Source organism: Nipponia nippon, unplaced genomic scaffold (assembly GCF_047370975.1).
Source record: "Nipponia nippon isolate SJK-2023a ecotype South Korea unplaced genomic scaffold, ASM4737097v1 scaffold_10, whole genome shotgun sequence".
Taxonomy (NCBI): domain Eukaryota; kingdom Metazoa; phylum Chordata; class Aves; order Pelecaniformes; family Threskiornithidae; genus Nipponia; species Nipponia nippon.
In genome coordinates, this window is record NW_028262291.1 from 29,952,881 (window position 1) to 29,975,194 (window position 22,314).

Sequence of the window (22,314 nt, forward strand, 5' to 3'; positions counted from 1 at the left end):
TATAACAACAGGAATTAAAAAAAATTAAAAAGGGAAGGGAGGGAGTGAGGGGAAACTCTGTTCCAAGCCAAGCAGCTGTGCATATGCATGTTATATTTGTGTGTAAACGCAGTTTTGCAAGACAGTATTTTTTTTTTTTTTAGGTTGATACATTTCACGCACAATCCCTTTTGTGGTAACAAACCAAAGACTGAATTTTGCAAATCTGGCTCATTAAGACAAACAATAGAGGGTGGATCTAATAATATATTCAATTCTTGACTGTTATGTTAACTCTGACATTTGTTTGCCTGTAAGCCAACATTAAAAAAAAGGTGTAGAGACTAGCTACTAGAAGGTTGAGAATTCAAAGCTTATATTTAATCCTGCTTCCAGAAGAATAAGAAGCAAAAAGGTGGGAAGAATTGGCATTTTATTATGCACTGGTATTATGGTCTATATCTCCCATTCTCACAGTTCATTGAAATATTTTGAGACCTGGCCAATTAACACAAAGATAATTGCAGCCTAAAGCAGTATCTCCATTGTTCCTTCAGTTATCCCAAATATTTTCTCAGATTAATTCAATTTAAGCATTCCTTTCTTCCATGAACCTAATTACTTCCCTACCATGTCAATCAGCTCATCATTTTTAGGAGTAATTGCACACATAACAATATTTATACTTTTAATCATGGTGAAACAAGCTTTTTGTTTTTACTGTCTAATCCCAAAGTCACCAATGGCATCTTGCTTAAATACAGAATTTTTACAAATATGAGAATTACACTGAATACTAAGAATGTGCAACTATTCAGAATATACCCATGGGTCTTACTCAGGAATATTCTGGAAGATGCATTTAAAAACATTTTACAATTCTTCATTAGATTGTGAGTACACCTAGGATAAAGGAACTTTTTAAGAGACTTCATCCCTCTCCTTAGTATGTCACCTGTAGCAGTCTTGACTTTTTACCCTGGGGACATTTCAAATTTTTTGTAAGTAAGTTCAGATTTTTATTTGTAGACATGCAGATTGCACCAAATGAGATTCAACAAGGCTCAGTGCCGGGTCCTGCACTTGGGTCACAACAACCCCATGCAACGTTACAGGCTTGGGGAGGAGTGGCTGGAGAGCTGCCTGGCAGAAAAAGACCAGGGGGTGTTGGCTGACAGCTGCCTGAACATGAGCCAGCAGTGTGCTCAGGTGGCCAAGAAGGCCAATGGCATCCTGGCCTGTATCAAGAATAGTGTGGTCAGCAGTACCAGGGAGGTGATAGTGCCGCTGTACTCGGCGCTGGTGAGGCCACACCTCGAGTACTGTGTTCAGTTTTGGGCTCCTCACTACAAGAAGGACATCGAGGTGCTGGAGCGTGTCCAAAGAAGGGCAACAAAGTTGGTGAAGGGTCTAGAGCACAAGTCTTATGAGGAGCAGCTGAGCGAACTGGGGTTGTTTAGTCTGGAGAAGAGGAGGCTGAGGGGAGACCTTATCGCTCTCTACAACTGCCTGAAAGGAGGTTGTAGCGAGGTGGGGGTCGGCCTCTTCTCCCTAGTAACAAGTGATAGGACGAGAAGAAATGGCCTCAAGCTGCGCCAGGGGAGGTTTAGGTTGGATATTAGGAAAAACTTCTTCACCGAAAGGGTAGTCAGGCACTGGAACAGGCTGCCCAGGGAAGTGGTGGAGTCTCCATCCCTGGAGGTATTTAAAAGACAGGTAGATGTGGTGCTCGAGGACATGGTTTAGTGGTGGACTTGGCAGTGATAGGTTAACAGTTGGACTCGATAATCTTAAGGGTCTTTTCCAACCTTAACGATTCTATGATTCTATGATATGCTTGGGCATTTGCTCTCTCTATAGGTATATATATCACACACACAGATATTCTGTCTTTCCCAGCCCTATTGCAGATTGCACAGATTTTCCCCAGAGGCACTTGATCTGGCACTTAAATGGGCTGTCGTTATTAATATTAAATACCAATAGCTTCTGGAAACTTTTAGCAGGAATTTTTTTTCTTCCACCTCATGTTTGCAAAGAGACAGTGCTCCTTATTAAAAAACTATTAGGAAGGCAGCTGCTGTTTTATTGGTATTTGAGATGACAGTGTTCCAGGCACTGCTTTCTCTGGTGGCCCATCTGAACCTTGTGAAATAATTCAGCAGCTATCTTGAAAGCTACCACTGGAATGAAAGTTGGCTAAGGATCACCATAATATCCTGTCAACTCCCTCCCTCCAGAGTAGAAAGAGTTTGGGGGAAAGATGTTTTCCTGGGAGCTCATCCTGAGACATCTGAGCAATTAGCTTGCTTGGATGTATTTACTGAGTTTCAAAGCATATTTGTTAGGACATCTGTTGCCCAAAGAAGCTATAACAGCATGCACCACAGTTTGTAAAATCTATTTTGTATTGCAAAGGCCAGGTTTTTGAACTCAGTTCACAGAAAGAGCCTATGTGTCCACAGAAAAGCATATGGTGTGGTACCTACACCACTGCAATGATAAGCAGCATGGAATCCCACATGTTGCCAAGTCATGGACATATCCTTTGAAAAATGTCATTATTATCAGACAAAGATAAGAGTAAACCCTGGCATCATGAATCCTGTTAGCCATAGCACAGCAGATGAAGTTTGCCAGAGGCACATTGAATTCCGTGTTTTCTCTTTGATTCTAAAGACTGAGAACGGTTCTCACATGACATTACCTGGTGCTTTTCTTGTAAACTCTGAACAGTTGCCAGGGATTGGCCATAATCCCTGGAGGAAGCCATGGGGAGCTTCTCATGAACCCAGGCCAACTCCTCATCAACATCTCGGAAGAACTGGTACTGAAGTCTGCTTGCCTCCAGACTCCCACGTCTCTCCTGCAGAGGATCACGTAGACTTTTGTATCTGTAGGTTTTAAAGAGAACCCAATGAGGACTGCAGATTAATAAGGAATGAATGCAAAACGTTCTTTTCAGAATGATGTAGAGAAGGAAAGAAAAAAATATGCAGGGAAGAAAAACGCTGATAAAAACAAGAAAAAAAATGGCAGGAGACAGGGCAGGCACTCACACACCTCTGCACCAGTTGATCCACTCTCTCTTCTAGTTCATCAGCAAGGAAATGCTTCTCCTTCTGGAACTGCTGAGCTGTGACCACAAGCTCTTGCAGCCGGTCCCTATGGCCAGCAATATCTTCCTCCAGTTCCTCTTGTTTCTTCAGATGACTGTTCAAAACCACCAGATCATTGTTACTATATGGTGCTTTCAACTCATTTTCCACATCTTCCAACCATTTCTCCATATCCTCTACACTTCGCTGAAAATGAAGGCCCTGAGGACAAGCAGGAAGAAAAGGTCATTTAAACCTTTAGGACAGATTATGTGATGTAAAAATCTTGGCCACTTTCAGTAAGAATTACACGCAAACAAAGAGAAGCTTCCCAGTGCTCAGTGAACTCTTCCCAGATATGACAGTGGTCCAAATGAAAAAGAGAATTCAGCCAGAGTGAACGCAAGAACAGATGCACAAAACATCAAGAACTAATCTTACTTGTGTTGCACAAATACAAATGATGAACACAGTACCTTAAAAGGAAGCCATTTAAAGGGAGAGCTCTATTTTACACCCACAGAGTGTCTGATAGCCCATGCAAAACTCAGAGTCATGAGAAGTCATGTACCTGGAGCTAGAAGAATGAAAAGCAGCTGTGGGTTTCTTTCTCAACATGTTGGAGAAAAGATGCCATTGGGACAGATGCAGGGAGTTATATGACTGAAGACATTTTCCCTCAGTATCCCTCTCTGGAATCCTGATCTAAACTGGCAGCAGAAAGCCGAAGGCAACATAGCCTACAAATCCTTTTCCCTCCATACGGATCTCCAGTTCTCCCACTGATTCCATTCAATCAGTCCACATTTAGTAGTTTCTTGAATCAGGTCTGATTGTATCAAGTGACACACTTGTAGATGAGACGTGTAGCAAGGCAGCTGTGCTATCTCTGGAAACGACACCAAGACCCAGCCACTGGCATCCATGTATTACCTTGTAAGCATCCTGCAGCTTGGCCCGTTTATCCTGGCAACTTGCTAGCAGTTCCTCCCATAGTTCTTCCATTTCTTGTAGTCTGGACTGAATGGCTTCAGGGGCATAGTGCCTCTCACGGAGCATCTTCTCCCCTTCCTATAGTAGAAAGAACAGTCAAAGTTTTCTTCCTTTGCTGAATGCACCAGAATATATCACTTTTGCCTCCATAAACAAAGTCTGCTAGCAGACTAGCTGATTTTCCTGTTTTTCTGGCCTCTAAAATTATTTGAAATGCTAGAAGGCAAATCAGAAGACAAAGGGTAAAGACAATCTTCATTACACCACAGCTACATTGCCTAAAAGCTGGCAGGAACCCTAGTTTGCAAGCACTCAATTTTTTCTGTGGTGTCCCACATTCTGTGATCACTGTTTGAGATTGCCCAGCCACCAGTCCTTTTCTATTCCCTTCCTTGCATGTTAAGAGAGAACTATTTCATACAAGTGAACCACTGTATGAGATAAAACCATAATAATGGTTTTATTATTTTATGGTTTTATTTATTTTATTATATTATTTATGGATAATAAAACTATTTTAACCATGTACCGTTGTACCACTATATTATGCAATAAAAGTCTGTCTGCATTTCTAATCCCTGAGCTGCAAATGCTTAACAGGTTGGTAGAAGAAGAGGTAGAGGGTGCACAGCAAGACTTCCATCAGGTAGAAGAGTCTGTAGGTTGTATCCGTAAGCTGGGACCAAGTTTGCTTTAGACAGCTAAACTGAGCTATTTCTACATTTTGCAATGGGGAAGAGGAGGCACAGCAAGAGAATGATGCCATACCAGGACAGAAGATGCTAATTTTCTTCTAAAGAGCAACTACTAAGGCTATTCCCAACAAAAAAGACAGGGCATCAAGAAATAATAAGAGATTGTGCAAACAACTCTTTAAAAACAGATTAGTTTAGAGAGAATTGTAACTCCAGCCTTTAACCCCCCTGTTGTGTCTGCACACAGGGAGGTTAAAAGTTTTTTTTAAAAATAAAAAGTGGGGGGTTTTCTACAATCCTGGATGCAGGTGAGTCTAAGGAGGGTATCTACCTTTAATGCTTAGTTATCTATTGCAAAATACAGCTAGTAAGTGCTGTGCTGAAAATAAGGTTAATAAACATGTAACAGTCTGTCCTTCCAAACTCATCAGCTGATCACGGCTTCTGCCAAGTATCTGACAAAGCTTGTCAGACTTCCCTCATATCTCTCCTACTAGCATGTCTCTGCAAAGGCAACACTTAAAAACTCTTGATCCTTTTTGTTGGATACATCTCATCGGACTTCTTGAAGTTGTGCATCCAATCAGCTAGGTTCCCTGCTGGAAAGAAACAGCTGTACCTCTAAGTGGCATTCACCCCAGAGAGAAGTCCCTAAAGTCAGTGGACTGAATCTTTCATTGAAAGAACCCATCTCTTTCCACTGCATGTGCAGTGAATATAGATAGCAAGCTCACACTAGACAGTAAGAGAGATGCTGAAAGAAACCAATGGACACAGAAAGTTCTTGATGGACTAAAAGAATAAGATTCCCAGTCCCCTCAGAGACAGCGTGAATGATGTCAGTGGGCGGACAGTGATTCCCTCCCCTTTGAGATCACTGTAAACTCAACACTGTCTGCAGAGTCTTTCATACCAGTTGCCCCCCCTTGCCATCAACCCCACTTCTCTCACAGATTTGATGGAGTCCAGGCGATTTCTATTGGCCATGATCTCTGCTTGGAAAGTCTGGTGCTTCTGTAGTTTGGTCTGCAGATTGCTTGGATCCTTCCAGCTATCATCCTGGGCAATGCTATTCTTCTCATTGATCCAGGCAGCCACCTTTGGGGAGGAAAGAACAGAAGTGGACAAAACCTTCAGTGTTTCTTCAGCTCCAACTTGCCAGGCTCTCCTCTAATATGTATAAAACATGGGACTGGTGAGCGGGGACACAAATGAGTTGTCCTTCTGAGGTTTTGCTTCCCTAAGCTCCTCCTATCTTTCATAATGAAGTCACCCCTATATCTCTGTTTACCAGCACTGTTACCTGGAAAGGAGGCTGTCTCCATGAGATATTCCCCATGCAGTGAGAAAGTGTGTGGGCACATGTGTGCAGGGGGGAGAAAGGGCAATTATCTCCCTATTTCTAACCCACTGTCAGTATCTCACAGGAAAAGAACTAATTTGCCTCTTCCCATGAATTTTAAAATGGTGGCACATTCCCTTTTAATGCATTTATTTCTTCTGCGTTTTGCTGGTGTCCAATGCACAGTAGATCTTTCATCTGGTGACTGGAGGGAAGCTGTGACTTGAAAGCTGAAAAACATCCCTTCACTCTTATCCTCATCTTTCCCAATATCATCTCATTCCAGACTCAGTTCCTTGATTTTTCTCACAGTAAATCCCTTCAGTGATTCAGATCTATGCGGCACAGTATGTTTTAAGAAACCAGAATACCATGAATCCTGTGTAATTGTACCTCAAAGGAATTCCTCAGCAACTTCTGCAGAAGCCTTGATTCCTCTAGCAGATGTCTGCGAGCAGCAGCATTCTCCAGCAGTTTCTCTTTTCTGAGATGAGGACAGATGTGTGAGGTAAAAGCCACAGAGTGAATTAGACAGGATAAGGGTTGTCAGTTTTCATTTCTAAAGCACACATGATCTAACCCTCCATTCTCTAGGAGGGAACTGTCCATAATATGCAGCCTCCCATGATTTGGACTGTCAGAGAAGACGCTCAGGACACTATAGGAAGGATTACTAGCAGATAGGTATGTTTAAAGTACACACAAATTCTATATATGTGATATCTGCCTCTAGGAATCACCATTATTGCCTTTCAGGGTTGCAAGAGAACAAAAACTCAGCATGTTTCTTATATGGAAAGCCTGTGAGTATGATGGTATTTGTTGCTGATAAACCAAAGCTACACCATCCTTTCATCTTTTTTCCAAATGTGGATCTGCAGCACTTTATCCATATTAATGCAGGCATGAGATAGTTTGATCATATTAATAAATTCATATGTTCACTTTAATCATAAGGGATCTCCAATGTCTCTTTGTAAATTTCATGTGTCTTTTTTCATCTACCATAGCACTGAATACAGCTGCTTCTACTGTCAGCATTTATTTTAGATGAACAATACACAATGTGTTAGGAGAAATAAAGTAATTCACATGAAAGGGCAAGATCTGATCAGAAAAACTGCAAATGCCCTAGTAGATAATTTGAGCAGGGCTTTAAGATCAACCCCATTAGAGCAGTGAAAAAGCAGTTGTGTAGCAAATGACCTTTCTTGATGGTATTTAATAATAATGAAGTATTTAATGGCACAGCAGGCCTCTGTCTTTTGTTTGCAGCACTGTCCCTAAGGCCAGGCCAGGATACAGAATTACAGGAAAACTGCTGCCTTCTGAATCCCGCTCCCCCTCCACTTAACTGTATTTTGGAAACCTCCTAATGAAATATTGAGTAGAGTCAGGCCAATTTGGCAAGACCACAGGGCAAGGCGCAAAGTTGAGTAAATGCAAACCAGTTTATGGTTCTCTTAAAACATTTAAAGATATTAGTCACATGGGGAGAGTCTCATTACAAAAGAGATGGGTGGCTGACATGGGAAGGGTTTGACTTCACCTCCTAAGAACAGCCTGGCATCTGTTGGTGATGTTGTCCAAGTCATAATGCTTGTTCTGCGTTAGCTGCTGAGCAAATGAAGCCATCTCATCAATTTTCTCCATCTGAGCTTCCAGGGCTTTTTCAAACTGCATGTGTTTCCTCTGTAGGCTCTCCACACTAGACACTGAGTCCTGGATAGAATTCAACAAAGTGAATCTGCTTTCAGTCAAGAGTTTTTCCATCCACAACACTGATAATCCAGAAGCTAAATGGCATTCACTCCACATTTGCAGGTTGTCAAGAAAATTTATTGGTCTTTGAAATTTATTGGCCATTGAATCTGAGACTTCGGGCCTAAAGAATGTTCTATGCATGGTCCGAGGCCATTATTTCAGGATCAAGACTGAACTAACTGCTGGATGCTTAGCTTCTCCTACATATTGTTGTGCTGCATAGAACATATCACTTCTCAAGAGATAAAGCATCGGCTCCTAATTGTAAATCAGTCTTAACACAGATGCTATTTTGGAAGCAAATGTGGGATGCCAAACTGAGATCAGAGTTAAGTGAACAAATATGTCACAGAAAGAGATTAAAATTAGAGCCTCGGTTCCAACCCATGGAATTTGGAAGAGCTCAGATCCAGATTTGAATTTGAGGACTTAAGTCTGACATTACAGTTAATCTGGAGCGAAACACAGAATTTGACTTCTTGTAACATTTGTGAATCCCAAGCTTAATGACTCAGAGTTCTCTTTTCAGCACCCCTCTGCACTTTTAATTTTAGAATCAATGGTGTCAAAATGTTGTTACTACAATAAACTCTGCTTTCCTACTATTCTAAAGGAAGCAATAAAGCTCACATCAAATGGGTCAGAAAAAAAAAAAAATCTAACCTTCTGGGTGCTTACAGGAGTCATTGGAAGGGAAAGTACTTACAGAGCATTTTCTGTGCATCACTGAGCTAAACATGACTGGAAAATGGGTGGCTCCTTCTAAGTCTCATATACTTCAATCGAGGGACTGTAAATACATACCTCCAGGCTGAAAATTACAGAGACAGACACCAGCCACTAACATTATATGTTTTTCATACCTTTTGTACCAACTATGTCTACACTGAACTCTGAGATGTAATTGTAATTCCTGCAGAGACAACTAATTTGGTAGCACTACCTATACAAGGTGCAGGGTAAGCTAAGTATCAGAACATATATCCAGCATCCTGCATAGTTTTTGCAAGCCATGCATCAGTCTGTGGTTTCAGTTATTGCAGTGTTACTGGTACCTGAGACAGGTAATTTAAAGCTACACTGGGTATGTCAGCAGTGACAGCGGTGATGACTTGCACACTGCTGATAAATGTATTTGGGTCAGATATGACCAGTTAGAGAGATGCAGTCTCATTTTCCTGCTATAATCGGAGTAGTTGGGCTGTTTCATCACTCTTGGGGCTGAGAATTCTATCCTCTGTAAAGTATCAAGGAATGAAATCTGATCTTAAACCATCAACAAGATGGAGCAGTAACTTAGGAAGGAGAAAGATCACAGAAAGGTTCCGAGCACATCATCGTAGTTCACAGCTCCCTTTCCTCCAGACCGATTGCAGAGAAAATTGTAATTTCTCAGAGCACCTACCCCTAAGTCCTCATTGGCTAGGAAAGCCTCTTTGCTGCTGAGCCAGCTCTCAGTCTGTTCCACATAGCCATAGAATTTCTGTACCGGGAAAAAAAACAGTCATAAACATGGTGTAAAACAGAGGCAAACCTGACTTTGGCAGAGTATGCTGAAAAAAACAAACTTCCAGGGCTATTCCAAAAATTAACTGCATAGCACTGGATGGCAATAAGCATTAGATGCTACAAAAACCACATGTGTAACATTATTGTAACTTTCTCCTTTATAATATAATTATTTCTTTTTGTCTAAGACATAGAATACAATACAAGTACTTGTAGCTTGTTTGCTAGTAGTGTAGAGGGTGCTGTGTAAGGTAACTGGCCAATAAAAAGGATGGTAACATGGCCTGAAATAAGTAGAATGTAATATATAAAGAAGCATGAAAGCAGCCTTTACCATATGGTTTAAGTTCTCATATAGCTTTTTAGATGGGACTAGTAGCACCAGCTGTTATTTAAGGTACTTGACATTCCCCATTGTAAAAATCTCCATTTCAGTTATTTCTAACTTTTGCCAACAAGGCATTTGAGCAGAAATTTTGTAAGTGAGATGACTGTTACAGGGAAGTATTTCTGTAAAACTGCAGCCAAAACAGTTCTTTTCTTAGAAAAAAGCAGGGAAAAATACAGTATTCTGTCCATGCTAAATTTTTCTTCAGATAATTTTTTTTTAAATACTTGCATACCTCCATGTTTTATGGGGGAGGTTATAGAATATGGTAGAGTAGTGATGTTCCATTTTAAGTATGTGCCTTTTGCCAGCTTCATGAGAGTTTGACCAAATTTTGCTAAGCTTTATAGCCTTTGAAAAACATATGAGCACATATTCCACAGAAATTTCTTTGATTTGTAAAGGTACAAGTTCTAAAAGTCCTGCCACCACTGAATGTGATTGGCCCTCAGCATGCCTTCTGGAAACCGGTGAAATATACATTAAACATTGGGTATTATTAGCGTATCTTTCATTATACCATCTTATAAATTCGCTGTTTATACTGAGAAAAGTTGTCAGTGGCATGTGCATTCTCTGTTGAATGTCTTTTTACTCACCTGTAAATCTTGTGCCTGAAGCAATTTTATATATTGCTCCTGCCATGCTTGGATCAATTCAGACCAGGCTTGCTGTAGTCTGGAGAGGGACTGGTGAATCTCAGGGGTTGCATAGTGACCAGAATTGGCAAGTTCTTGACCATAGTTACTGAGAGAGTTGAATCTTTCTGCTCGTGCTTCAATCTCTTCCTAAAATATATTACTAAGATTGATGTCAAGGGTTTACAGAATCCCAGTTATTCAGAATACAAGCCTTAAGAGGAAGAATATGGGCCGTAACTTTCCAACACTAATATTTGTATGGAAAAATCATTCATCTTTGAGATATGTTACTGAAAGAGCATAGAAATGCCTAAGTGAAAATAAACGTGGACAATAAATGACTTTATTGCTCTAGCAACAGCTAGTCTTCTACAAATCAAAATTGGGATTAAATTAGAAACAGATTAGAAAATGCTTAGATAGAAATGAACACAGTTCTGAACATCCATAATACCATATCCCCCTCAGTCTTCCTACATAAAGGTGATTCTTACGAGAAGCAGTGCGTAGAATTTTTCCTCTCCTGCCAAATAAGTCAGCATCAGCTTATTGCATTAAAGACATGGGTTTACTTTATTTTGTGATGTTAAAATGAAATACATTTAACTTTTTCACCTGGTCTGAGGAATCAGTTATGCCTACATATTGAATCCTGAAAGTGAAAGCATTACAAGCAACTATGACCCCTGCAAACTGAATGTGGAATTCCTAATGTAAATGATTTCAAAATAAAAATAACCATGTGCTGAAGGAATACCATGTATTAACTCATAAACCACTTTAAAAACTATGGCATGTACTATTAAATGTCTGAAATTAGAACTGCTGGTTTTAGGGCTTTTTTTGGGGGTGGTGTTGCCCAGTCATAGATAACACAGCTGTAAGATAGCTGTTCTATTTTTTTTATTCAGATTAGCATCTTGTGTTCAACTCTAGTATCTCCTAAGGACTTTGGTTTGAGCCACTAACCTGAATGAAAAAAAAAACGTCCATTTTTCTTCTCTTGTCTGTAATTTTAGTTTAGTCAACCCAATACAAAAGAACATATTGCCTGGATTCCTCCTTTTCTGTGTGACTATCTCCTTAAAGCCTTTTGGGTTCCTTTACTAACAGATATTAAAGACTTAGATCTTGTTACCATCTAAATTTAAAGTACACTACATCAGTGGTTTGGGGTATTTCTATTGTGACAAAGAATTAATTATCAACAAAAACATTGTTAAGTCTGTGACATGAGAGAGCATTGTTAAAATGGAAGACTCTGAAAAAGGAGGGGACTTCATGTACTTCATACTTCAAATTCAAGTCTAGAAAATGAATCAGAATCTACAAACTATTTGTGCCAATAATGGGACCCACAAAGTTATTATGGTTATTAGTCATGATTCTGGGGTCATGATTTTTAGAAAAAGTAACATAAATGCAACGAAAAGGTAACACAGCTGAAAGATAGCTATGATGCTTGGGAAAAAGTAAAATATTAACTTTTTTCTAAGGTTAATTAACAGTATCACTCCTTTTAGAAAATCCACCAAAAATATTAGCCAAATTAGCTGCCAAAAGATTGTGTAGTAATTAGTACTGGGATATGAAGTGTTTCAGAACTCAATGTGTAGTACCATCCAATGGTAATTTACTGTCTTGTGTGAGAGAAACTGCTGTTTTTATTTTCCTCTCAGGCAAATGGAGTTTGCATGACAAAATCTAACTTAAGGCTAGAATTAACTGGCATTAACTTTTTGGCAATCCAAATAAAGAGATTGGCAGTGAGCACGTTTTGGTACTGAACCAGCTTTTTACCTACAGGGTTGGACAGTAGTACAGGTGAGAACTAATGGGGCTTTCTGAGACTTTTTGCAGAGACACGAGCTGCCAAACAGCCCATGGGATAGAGTTCTGTCAATACATAGGAGACTTCTGGCCCTAGCCTGTTATTGAAAACAGTCTTTTCACCATGTTACTGACAACAGTCTTTTCACCATGTTATTGACAGACACATGCAGCAAAATTCTGCTGTGTCTGCAGCAATTAATTCCCATGGGAAAGATTCCCAGTATGTTCAATTGGAAGCAATGATGATACTTGCCTTTCTCTCCTGATGCTCCTCAATCATGCTTTCTGCTTCATTTGCACTTTTAGGAAGTCCCCCTGCTTCCATTAAGCCTCTGATGTTTTGGGTCCAATCTAGCATCTCCTTCATCTCCAAGTTAAACTTCTGCAACTGATACGAGGCTGCCAGCTTCTCCTTCCTGCCACACAATGTGCAGTTAAGCATTATCCAACACAGAATTATCTAGTTGCCTCTCCCTCCCCATTTGCAGAAGAAGGTATCCTAGGAGAAGTCAAATGAAGTGAATTCAAGACTCCTAGCTTTCCCTTACAGCTCCTAATAGTCCTTATGTTAAACCAAAATCACAGGAGATGCACACTGCCTTGGAAACAACATGTTTACCTTATTTTCTACATCAGTTCATTACAACAAGAAAAGTGAAAAAGCCTTCATAGCTGTTGCTTCCAGCAATGATTACAGCTCAGGCCCAAGCTTTTCTTGTTTTCAAAAGATTCAAGGAAAAAAAATCTTCTAGAACCATCCAAAAATAAGTGTTTCACAAAGGCTTCATGATAGATTTAATCTGATAGCCTGGAGGCATTTTAGTAATATTATATAGTGGGATAAGCCACAAACTCATTGTACTAGTTTTCCAAAGTCACATCAGGGGAACTTTTCTTGTACCAAGTCACACTTGTTCCAATGCAGGTGCCTTAGCTGCCTGTCTAAACTTTGTAAAGGATCCTCAAAAACCTTTAAAGGGCCCCTGGAAAGTAGATTTGAGACCCCAGGGAGCAGCTTTGCTCCTGCTGAGAACTATTCATACCACTAGAAGTCTTTACCTTTGTTTGGCCTGTCCCTGGAGTTGTAGCCAGTTGTTTTTCATCTCCTTTTGCTTCATAGTCAGTTTGTCATTTATGGATGGATTCCTTGTGGAAAGGCGGAAAGATTCCAATTCCAATGACTGGGAAGAGATTTATAGTGGGGTGAATTTATGCCAAATGCTTATATTTGTTCCTGAGTTTCCCTTTCAGGAAAAGTAGTTCATTTTAAGATCCCAGTTTTCAAAAACAGGTACTTAAATTACAATAACAAAGTATACAAAGGGACTTGTTATATGCACAAAGAATACATACGCATTCATGAGCAATCATCCATGTGAAGAAAGAGATGTGTGTGTTGCTTCACATGCACAAATGCTACTTTACAATTAAGAAGGTAGTTTTGCAGAATAGGGACAAATATACAGGAAAAGGAAGTGTTAATTGTAACTTTTATTACCTTAATGTAACTAAGATGGGTAACAAAAGCCATGAAAATATGGTAGTACACAGAAGCAACCAGATTTGCCTTTCAGCAGAAGACTCAAAAATTGTTTGTATCTATTTCAGCTAACAGCAGCATCAAAACACTACTTTCAGTGTAGACTTCTAGTTGATGCTGTTTTCCTTAACACAGCCTGATAAACAGTAATGAACACTCACAAACCCGGGTTTAAAGTTGGTATCTTTCTTTTAAAACTCCATCAAGTTGATGAAAATGAAGAATTTTAATTGTGCGGAAAGGAGAATATGCCAGGCTGGTTTTAATTCATAAGAAAAGTACAGATATTATACTTTGTACACGGTATTTGTGGCAGCATAAAAAAAACCCAAACAAACCCAAACCTTGCTCATCTTTGTTTCCATGCAGCACTCCCCCATACAGCCTTGCTAATGCTATCTGTGGAATGCTGACTAGTAATCACCCGCATTTCATGTGAGAATTAGCTAACGAAGTCACAATGTGTGAAGGTATCACACATATTGTCACCATTTGCATACTATTGTGAAGAAAAAGTTTAGAGAAAGTTTGCAAAAATATTTTCTGTATGAAAAGGCTTAACACACTGGCCAACAGTGAAAACCATGAGAGGCAGTCATAGGATTTCCACTACTGTGGTTCAGCTGAAAACCTTTCTTTTTATTAAGAGTATGCAATTACACAGGAGCTCAGACCCATATTTAATGCTCAAGATTAGTCCTAAACGATGCAAACTGGCCATTTTACAAAAGTCAGAGCTGATCAGGCAGGCAATTATAACCTAAGATTTCTGGTTTTGATGTCTACGTCAGAAAACTATGTGCACTGTGGGTTTTGCATTTTAGTTCTAAACAGAACTAGTCACGATTTTGGTTCAAGTCAGTACAGAAACTGTGGGAAAGATGAAGAGTTAAATTTGGATTCCACACTTTCCAAAAGATATAAGACAGTCCAATTTGGCTTGTAGGTGAGGACCAGAGAATCAGCTAACGTTAAAAAGGGACTTCTCAGATTTGGTGCATCAGGAAGAATAACATTCGACACAAGTAGGATTAAGCAGCACAGTATTTTACTGAGAAGAAATCTGTGCTGCGGTTGCATTGCAGTGCAATTCATATTAATGAATCTGAAGAGTCACACTGATCTTTGCACCATGTTTCCAAGAAGAAAAAATGAACTTTTTTACAGTATCGTCTGTACTTCCCCACTTCTTACCTCCATTTTGGACTTAATAATGCTGATTTCTCTTTCCATCTCTTCATGCCTTCGAATCAGGTTTTCCACACTTTCCACATCTTTCCCATAATCCAGTGCTTGTATCAGTACACTCTGGAGGGGGCAATAGGATGTGCAAATGGTGAAGATGACAAAAAGCAAAAGGATCATATCTTAATTCTTTCAGATAGTCTCCTCCTTCCCTTCCTTGTATTGCCATCTGAATTTTCTTATTGTCTTGTTAAATATCAACAGGGTACTTTGTCTGCACTTCTTACAGAGATGGAATAAGAATTTGCAACTCTTTGAACAGTCTCAATCCTACTTAAGGTGCCTCTGGCCATTCACATATAAAACAGACAGGAAATGCTTCCCTACATTTCTCAATCTTTCTTTTCCCTTTTTTTCCGTATACCAAACCAGTCAAATATTTCCCATTAAATTGTGGCACAGAAATTTTCAAGTGTGTTTTACGAAAATATGGAAAATAAAATTGACCCTCAGAATCCTACCAGAAACGAAATCCCAGACAATGAAGAAATACATTCATAAAAGTTGTTATATAAATTTCAAACCAACAGCCTTGTAACCTTAAGTAGTACCACTATGTACCTGCCTACTGACTGACAGTTAAATTAATATCATTAGTTATGTGGATGAAATAATTAGTTTTTATATAGCCTTTTTCTTCTATTAATCTCAAAATTATAATCCAGGATAGGCATTTTTACCTTCATTTTCTGAATGAACATGATTTTTATACAACTTTTCAAAGTTGCAAATTTAATATATCTGCATTGCACAGCAGGGAGAGATATGCAAGCTAGTGTTGAACGAATTAGCTTTGAATTTGGAACACTAGAAGCTGCTATATTCAAGCTAAGTAGATAATTCAGAAAAAAGCTCTATGGTAGCTCAGCTAACTGACTTTTGGTATTCAGAACTGACTTGGCCCAGCGCTGTCTGAAAGAGATGCAAACTTGATACACAGACAGCTATCAAAGGTCACTGCTGGATACTCAGTATCTCTCTATCAACTGGCATGCCTGTGTTTATCACTGTTAGCAAAATAGAACATTTTCCCATTTCAATTAATCAAAATCAGAGAACTCACCTTCTCAGTAATTCTCTCTGTGATGTCATCAATTTCTCTGATTAAGGCATGAATCTCTAGGGCTCCCTCTAACTTCTTCCTGTATGCATTCAGGTTACCATGGAAACTGTTCCACCTTTTATTGAAAAGAATATTTTAGAGGTGTATTTCAGAGGTTATATTTATTCCAAGTTTTCAGGATGGCATGGGGCTTAAAACCTAAAAAGTACCTATCCAGTTTCCTTAAACTCCCAATAACCTCACAATCCTTATCTTCATGCTTTTGGTTCTTAGCTAGTGGGCTGTGAAGTAGCAAAATAAATATGCACTTCACCAGGACAACTATGTGAACAGATGGAATTGTCTTAGCTTCATGGATCTAGTGTGTAAAGTGCTGTGAAACAGCATATTTGCCCCCAAGGCTAGAAACATGACTTTGGCCCTGCTGGATTAGAAATCCTTCTGGCTAAATGCTCTGAGAGTCCTGAAAGACAACTCCAGTGCCTGATGTTTGGTAGTCATGATGTTAAAGAAGAAAATATATGTTGCAATTCCTCCATTTATCCCAGCCCAAGACACCTAATCTTCCCTTCTTGTTTTTGCTTTACACAGAAGCTTTAAAAGCATACTCACTTCTCATTGAGGTGCTTCCGGCGCTCATATATTGTCTTTGTTTCTTCCTTGTTCTGTCTCTCCAGTTTCATGGCCAGGGCATTGATAGCCCTGATGTGAGCGTCATCCACTGTCATCTCCTGTAAAGTTAGAAAAGGAACAAAGTATGTGTTTGAAATGCTTGTGATTGACTTTTCCACTGAGACATGAAAAACAACAGTAACAGCAACAAGCAAGAGTTTTATCTCATTATCAAACATTTCAGACACATGGGGGTTGCTCTACTACAACTGTCGGTGTTACCAGTCCCTGATGAGAAGACAGCAAAGGCAAGAAAGGACATTAATGACTATAGATACAGCAATGATCTAGGTCTAGACGAGGACCCTCAGAGCTTAATTTCTAAGCCAGGCATTCCAACAGGGGCTCGTCTATTGAAGGAACATAGGGGCAGTTGCTGGTTACATAGGTGGCTGCTGTGGAACAGCTGATGTGTGGCAAATTGTTCCTCTGTCAAACAGGTAGTGACATGTGGCTCCTAGGCCTACTCACTGTTTTTTCGAGATAGGCTTCTGTCCAGATCATAGAATCATAGAATGTTTTGTGATGGAAGAGACCTTTAAAGGTCATCTAGTCCCTCCCCCCTGCAATTGGCAGGGACATCTACAACTAAATCAGGTTGCTCAGAGCCCCATCCAGCCTGTCCTTGAATGTTTCCAAGGATGGGGCATCTACCACCTCTCTGGGCAACCCATTCCAGTGTTTCACTACCCTCATCGTAAAAAATTTCTTCCTTATATCTAGTCTGAATCTTCCCTCTTTTAGTTTAAAACCATTACCCCTTGTCCTATCGCTATTGGCCCTGCTAAAAAGTCTGTCTTTCTTATAAGCCCCCTTTAAGTATTGAAAGGCCACAATAAGGTCTCCCCACAGCCTTCTCTTCTCCAGGCTGAACAACCCCAGATGTGCCTGCTGTACTGTGAACAACAGGCTTAAAATCCGTAGAGCCTTGAGAAACCCAGACAACCTGTGCCATTGTGTTGTCTTCTAAAGTAACATCACTGCATTTTAAAAGGTAAGCTAAGTCTTCAAGGCAAATTGCTTCCTATGTACATACCATAGAAAGGATAATATTTGCACATTGCACATATAATCTGGACTATAGTGGAATAATTGTTCTTTTGGAGCATGACTGATGGCCAACACTGAACACTGCTCCAAGATTCAAAAACATTCTCTATTTTTCTAAGACCAGTAAATCACAAGTTTAACAGGGAGACATTAATCACTGGTGTAGTAGAAGCACAGCTGCAAGATGCCAGCACACTGTTAATGGAGGCATTGACTCCATTTGTATTTTATTTATGCTACATCCATACCAATGTGCATGCTTCCATATGTGCTTTACTATTATACACAGCCATAAAGTAAACAAGAGAAACCAGCAGACAGCCAGATATTCTACAGAAACCCTGCAGTCTCCCCTCCTGGGAAATAATAGCAGCACAATGTGATGGAATATGAGTAGAAAATTTGGCAGCTATCAATGCAGGATGATTGCTCCCTACCCTGACCTCAGGTTTGTCTAGTGGGGAAACCTAGACTGGATGGATGCACACACTGGCCAGGACTGGCCTGCTTCTGTTTGTATCACCCTATGAAGTACGGTACAACTAAGCATCAGCTATGAAGGTATCACTGTCCCAGCCTTTTTCTGTAGGAGTCATGTTCAGAGTGGTACAGGAGCAGTGGCTACAAGCTGACAGTATCTAAGGCCAAGAGTTTCCTGTGGCACATAAAATCTACCTTATGCTGACTAGGACACTGGGCTGTTCCTGTCTCTTTCACCATCCTCCTTTTGGCTGGTACAACCTGTAGCAGAGCCCTTGCTCCATCCCTTAGCTCACAGTTCAGCTGGTGAAGACTGAAGGGCCAATGAAGGTCTCTTCACGTCACTAATACCGTGGTGCTGAAGCTTGAGTATTTTGGCTCTCTACCCAAATCCAGTACTGTCACAGAAAATTCTGCTGGTCTCTGGAAAGCGGAGCTCAGGGTTTTCTCCCAGGTGTCAGGCATATCTATACTGTTACTTCGCATAGAAGAGGATTGTCTCCTTCTGCTCTTAAGGCAACAGAAAGAGAAGATGGGAGCTGCCATAACAGGAACTGGCAACAAAATACCAGGCAAACAAAGGATAAAGAATATTAGGAGAGAACATTAGAGTAAGCCTCACTCACAAAGTCCTAATACGCCTCTTTCCAGACCTTCTTCACAGCTTCCAGACTAGCAAATCAGCACAGTAATCTTTCCTGCGTGACACTCGGACCTGTTAGTCCACATCTGTAGCAGTTCACGCAAACACAGAGAACAAGATGCTGCTGCAAATGCATCCCCTCGATGTATGGCCTCACAGCTCTCATGGTGGACACTGGAGCACATCACAAGGAGGCCCTTGTTGTGGCAGGGCCTGTTCCCCAGCATTTGCAAGGTTTGGTGCCCAGGTTAGCATGTCTCACTGAGGGCAAGAGAGGCAGCTGGCATGACTCAGCACCACAAAAGAGGGTAAGAGGTCCCAGCACGGAAAGGTGAACTGTGCAGCTGTCTTGTCACATGGCTGCTATCCAAAATGTAAACCATTGCTCTGTTTTACTAAATGTCTGATTATTAATGTTATGATTCATGACCTACCACACATGCAGTATAAACAAAGTCCCCCAAATATATGTGCTTCATTTGGATGAAGGAATATGAGAAACTTGACTGTTCCTCAGGAGGAGGGGAAGGAAGATATAAAGGAGGGAAATGGAGAAAGTGGTAAATTTTTTTTTATGGAAGGTCCAGGTCAACTTTCAGATTCAAACAAACATGACTGAAACAACCATTTTTAACCCACTTTTTGGTGGAACTCACTGTGACTTGCGGACTGCATGAATCAAACTGGAAATTTGCTCAAATTCAAGCTCACACGGCCAGCTTTCCAGTCATGTAATGCAATGCAAAATTTTAGGTTGTGTCATGAGTGCCTGACAGCTCTGCTTAGACATCATCAAAGCAGAAGGCACAATGAGGGAAAATTCTATCTATTTTAATGGCTTATAAAGTGGTAATGCTTCCTACTCCCCTGACCCTTCACTTCCTCAGGGTACTGGAACTGTATTTGCTACCTGCATATATTGCTGTGCTGAAAAGGTAACTGCTGCTTCCAGCCACACAAGGAATGTGCATGGAAAACACCTCTTACCCCTGATGTTGCTCCACGGAACTCATTCAGCTTTTTCATGAGCTGCAGGCAGTGTTCATAGTCATTTCCCACATCACCTACATTAATCATGACTTCCTGGGAAAATAAGAAGCAGACAGGCAAACATTCAGGCTAAGAGCGCAAGAACACAGCACGTCCCAATGCTTATGCAGTCGGTTCTGTGATGTGTCTGTAAATCACTGACCTACAGCTTCTGAAGTAGTGTCTTCTGATATTTAGATAGTTATGAGGCTTAGTCCCAACTCCCTCTCCAATCTATTACTGATTATGGAAGCAACCTCTGAATGAAAATTAGTGGATCAAGTGACTCTTCCTTCACTCTCTACAAAGAGAAACTTTCAGATTTGATCACAATGAGAGTGAGTGCCAGTTGCCAAATGCCTCAAGTCTTCCATTCTAGTCTGCTTTCATTACTCTGTCTCAAGAGAGACACACGAGATGACCACCAATAATCACTATTTCTTTATGTGCACATTTTACATGAGAACATGTGCTAATACTGTCCAACTGACTCTGACATGGAAAAACTCCAGAAAATTTTTAGAACTTGTTGAATCATTCCTTCCATATTGTTTGTAGAACATGTCATGATTCTTCCACGCAAAAGCCATTAAGAAAATATCCTGGAAGATGGCACATTTATCAGAAGTTCACTGCTAAATAGCAAGTCTCTAGTGTGCTGCTTGGGTTAAATATTAGAATCCATTTACCTTCTCCCTGATCCAGGCTTCCACCTGGTCCACCTTCTGGAGAAATTCCAGGAAGTCCCGGCTGTCCTCCAGCATCTTTCCACGTGCAGCAACAGCTCTCTTCAACTTCTCCCAATGCTCCTGAAGCATGCGGACTCGGCGACGGATCTCTCCTGATTTTGGGTGGCCTTTTGATACCAGGGTTTCTCCTTTCTTCACATTCAGAAGAAGAAATTAGAAATTAAGGTTGCCACTAATTTTTAATGTGATTACCATGTTACATGACCTCTCTAGAAGGACTCTCTCACTTTCCTAACCTGGACTGCACAATAAATTACTAATATAAATTCTTACTGCCTAAATGATACTGCTCAGCTGGAAAGCTTTTACGTCTGGAGGGAATCAAGAGCGCTAGGATTTGAATATTTCCCTGCCAAGAATGACATTCATGGAGTGGGAGCACCAAGAGAGGTATTACAAGTGATTGCGCCCTTCAGCTGTGTGATTCACCCAGTTTCAACAAGAATGTTCACAAATTGGGCATGAAATCCTATTTACCTTTTGTAGGAGTAATCACCGCAGGAAAGGAAGAAGTCAGTGATATCTTCCTATTCAGGCAATAAGGAAAGACGGAAGTTCCCTGGATAGAGCAATTAACAAATCTCTCTTTTGTAAATTAACAGCATTACATTTCCATGGCATAGCAACTGGGTTCTTGTCACACAAGTAGGGTAATTGATATAGAAGTGGTGAACAAGCTACCCTTCCTTTTCATTCCATCTATCTGTCCTTCTTTGGATAACCAGCAATAATCTCTAAAAACACTAGCAGATTCAGAGAGTTACCTTATTAACAGCTGTGATGATTTCTTCATTTGCTAGAATCTCTGCCTCAAAGACCTGATGTTTCTGCAGCAGCTTCATTTTGTCATGTAGATTGCTGGGATCTTGTATGGAAGGATCCTCTAGCTTCTGCATGCGCTCACTGATCCAGTCTTCTGCCTGCAGCAGTGTGAGGCATCAGAGTTAGTGTGACATGCCGTCCTGGGGCCTCCTCCCAGGACATGTCATTGTTCTATGCAACTATGCCTGGGCTGGGCAGATTGAGCTGGGAGCTGACAGCCGAGGTGGCTCTCCAGTTTCTGAACTATTCTACTTGCTAGGAAATAAAAGCAGGTAGGAATGAAAATAATTTTTATCTGACCACAAGAATAATGAAAAATTCCTTGAATACCCCAAATTTTATCACAAGCCATAAACAGATTATACAATCTTCTAGATTAGGTACAGAGAGTTCTTGAGCAGATATGTAGCCTTGACATGGTAGACATGTTTAAAATGAGATTATGATAGCTGAGCCTTGGATTTAGGGCTCTGAGTTTCATCTCCTATCTCTGTCATTGACCTACCTGTAAGCTGGGTTAAGATTCTTAAGAATTCTGTGCCTCACCTATAAAACTGCACTAACATTTCCTGATCTCAGTGATGTTGTGAGACCTAAATGGAAAATGCAAAGCAAATAAAGCTTTACTGATGGGGTGAAGCACTAGTCAGATTATTTGAAAGCAAATACAACTCTATTTGCTTTTACATTTCATAAAATTCAAAATGGTCTAGTCAGGAACATCAGATTCAGACAAGCAGGTGAACCATGAGGACTAACAAAGCAAGGATTATGTGTTT

At 40.3% G+C, this 22,314-nt stretch overlaps 2 protein-coding genes across 2 annotated transcripts in view; one reads left to right on the plus strand and one right to left on the minus strand.

Annotated features, from left to right (window-relative positions):
* LOC104020445 (acyl-coenzyme A thioesterase 1) overlaps window positions 1-22,314 on the plus strand; it is a 126,243-nt gene that overhangs the window by 93,245 nt on the left and 10,684 nt on the right. The gene's annotated exons all lie outside the window — the stretch shown is intronic.
* The window catches only part of SPTBN5 (spectrin beta, non-erythrocytic 5), a 108,270-nt gene that overhangs the window by 20,007 nt on the left and 65,949 nt on the right, over window positions 1-22,314 (minus strand). The window contains exons 39-54 of the mRNA XM_009473764.2: window positions 21,478-21,633; window positions 20,654-20,845; window positions 19,923-20,018; window positions 16,703-16,821; window positions 16,091-16,205; window positions 14,977-15,090; window positions 13,302-13,423; window positions 12,496-12,658; window positions 10,368-10,556; window positions 9,277-9,354; window positions 7,657-7,829; window positions 6,501-6,591; window positions 5,717-5,863; window positions 4,011-4,148; window positions 3,043-3,299; window positions 2,687-2,873 (exon numbers count right to left, since the gene is read on the minus strand). Of these exons, the coding sequence (XP_009472039.2) occupies window positions 2,687-2,873; window positions 3,043-3,299; window positions 4,011-4,148; window positions 5,717-5,863; window positions 6,501-6,591; window positions 7,657-7,829; window positions 9,277-9,354; window positions 10,368-10,556; window positions 12,496-12,658; window positions 13,302-13,423; window positions 14,977-15,090; window positions 16,091-16,205; window positions 16,703-16,821; window positions 19,923-20,018; window positions 20,654-20,845; window positions 21,478-21,633 (2,337 nt within the window). The remainder of the gene's footprint in view (window positions 1-2,686; window positions 2,874-3,042; window positions 3,300-4,010; window positions 4,149-5,716; window positions 5,864-6,500; window positions 6,592-7,656; window positions 7,830-9,276; window positions 9,355-10,367; window positions 10,557-12,495; window positions 12,659-13,301; window positions 13,424-14,976; window positions 15,091-16,090; window positions 16,206-16,702; window positions 16,822-19,922; window positions 20,019-20,653; window positions 20,846-21,477; window positions 21,634-22,314) is intronic.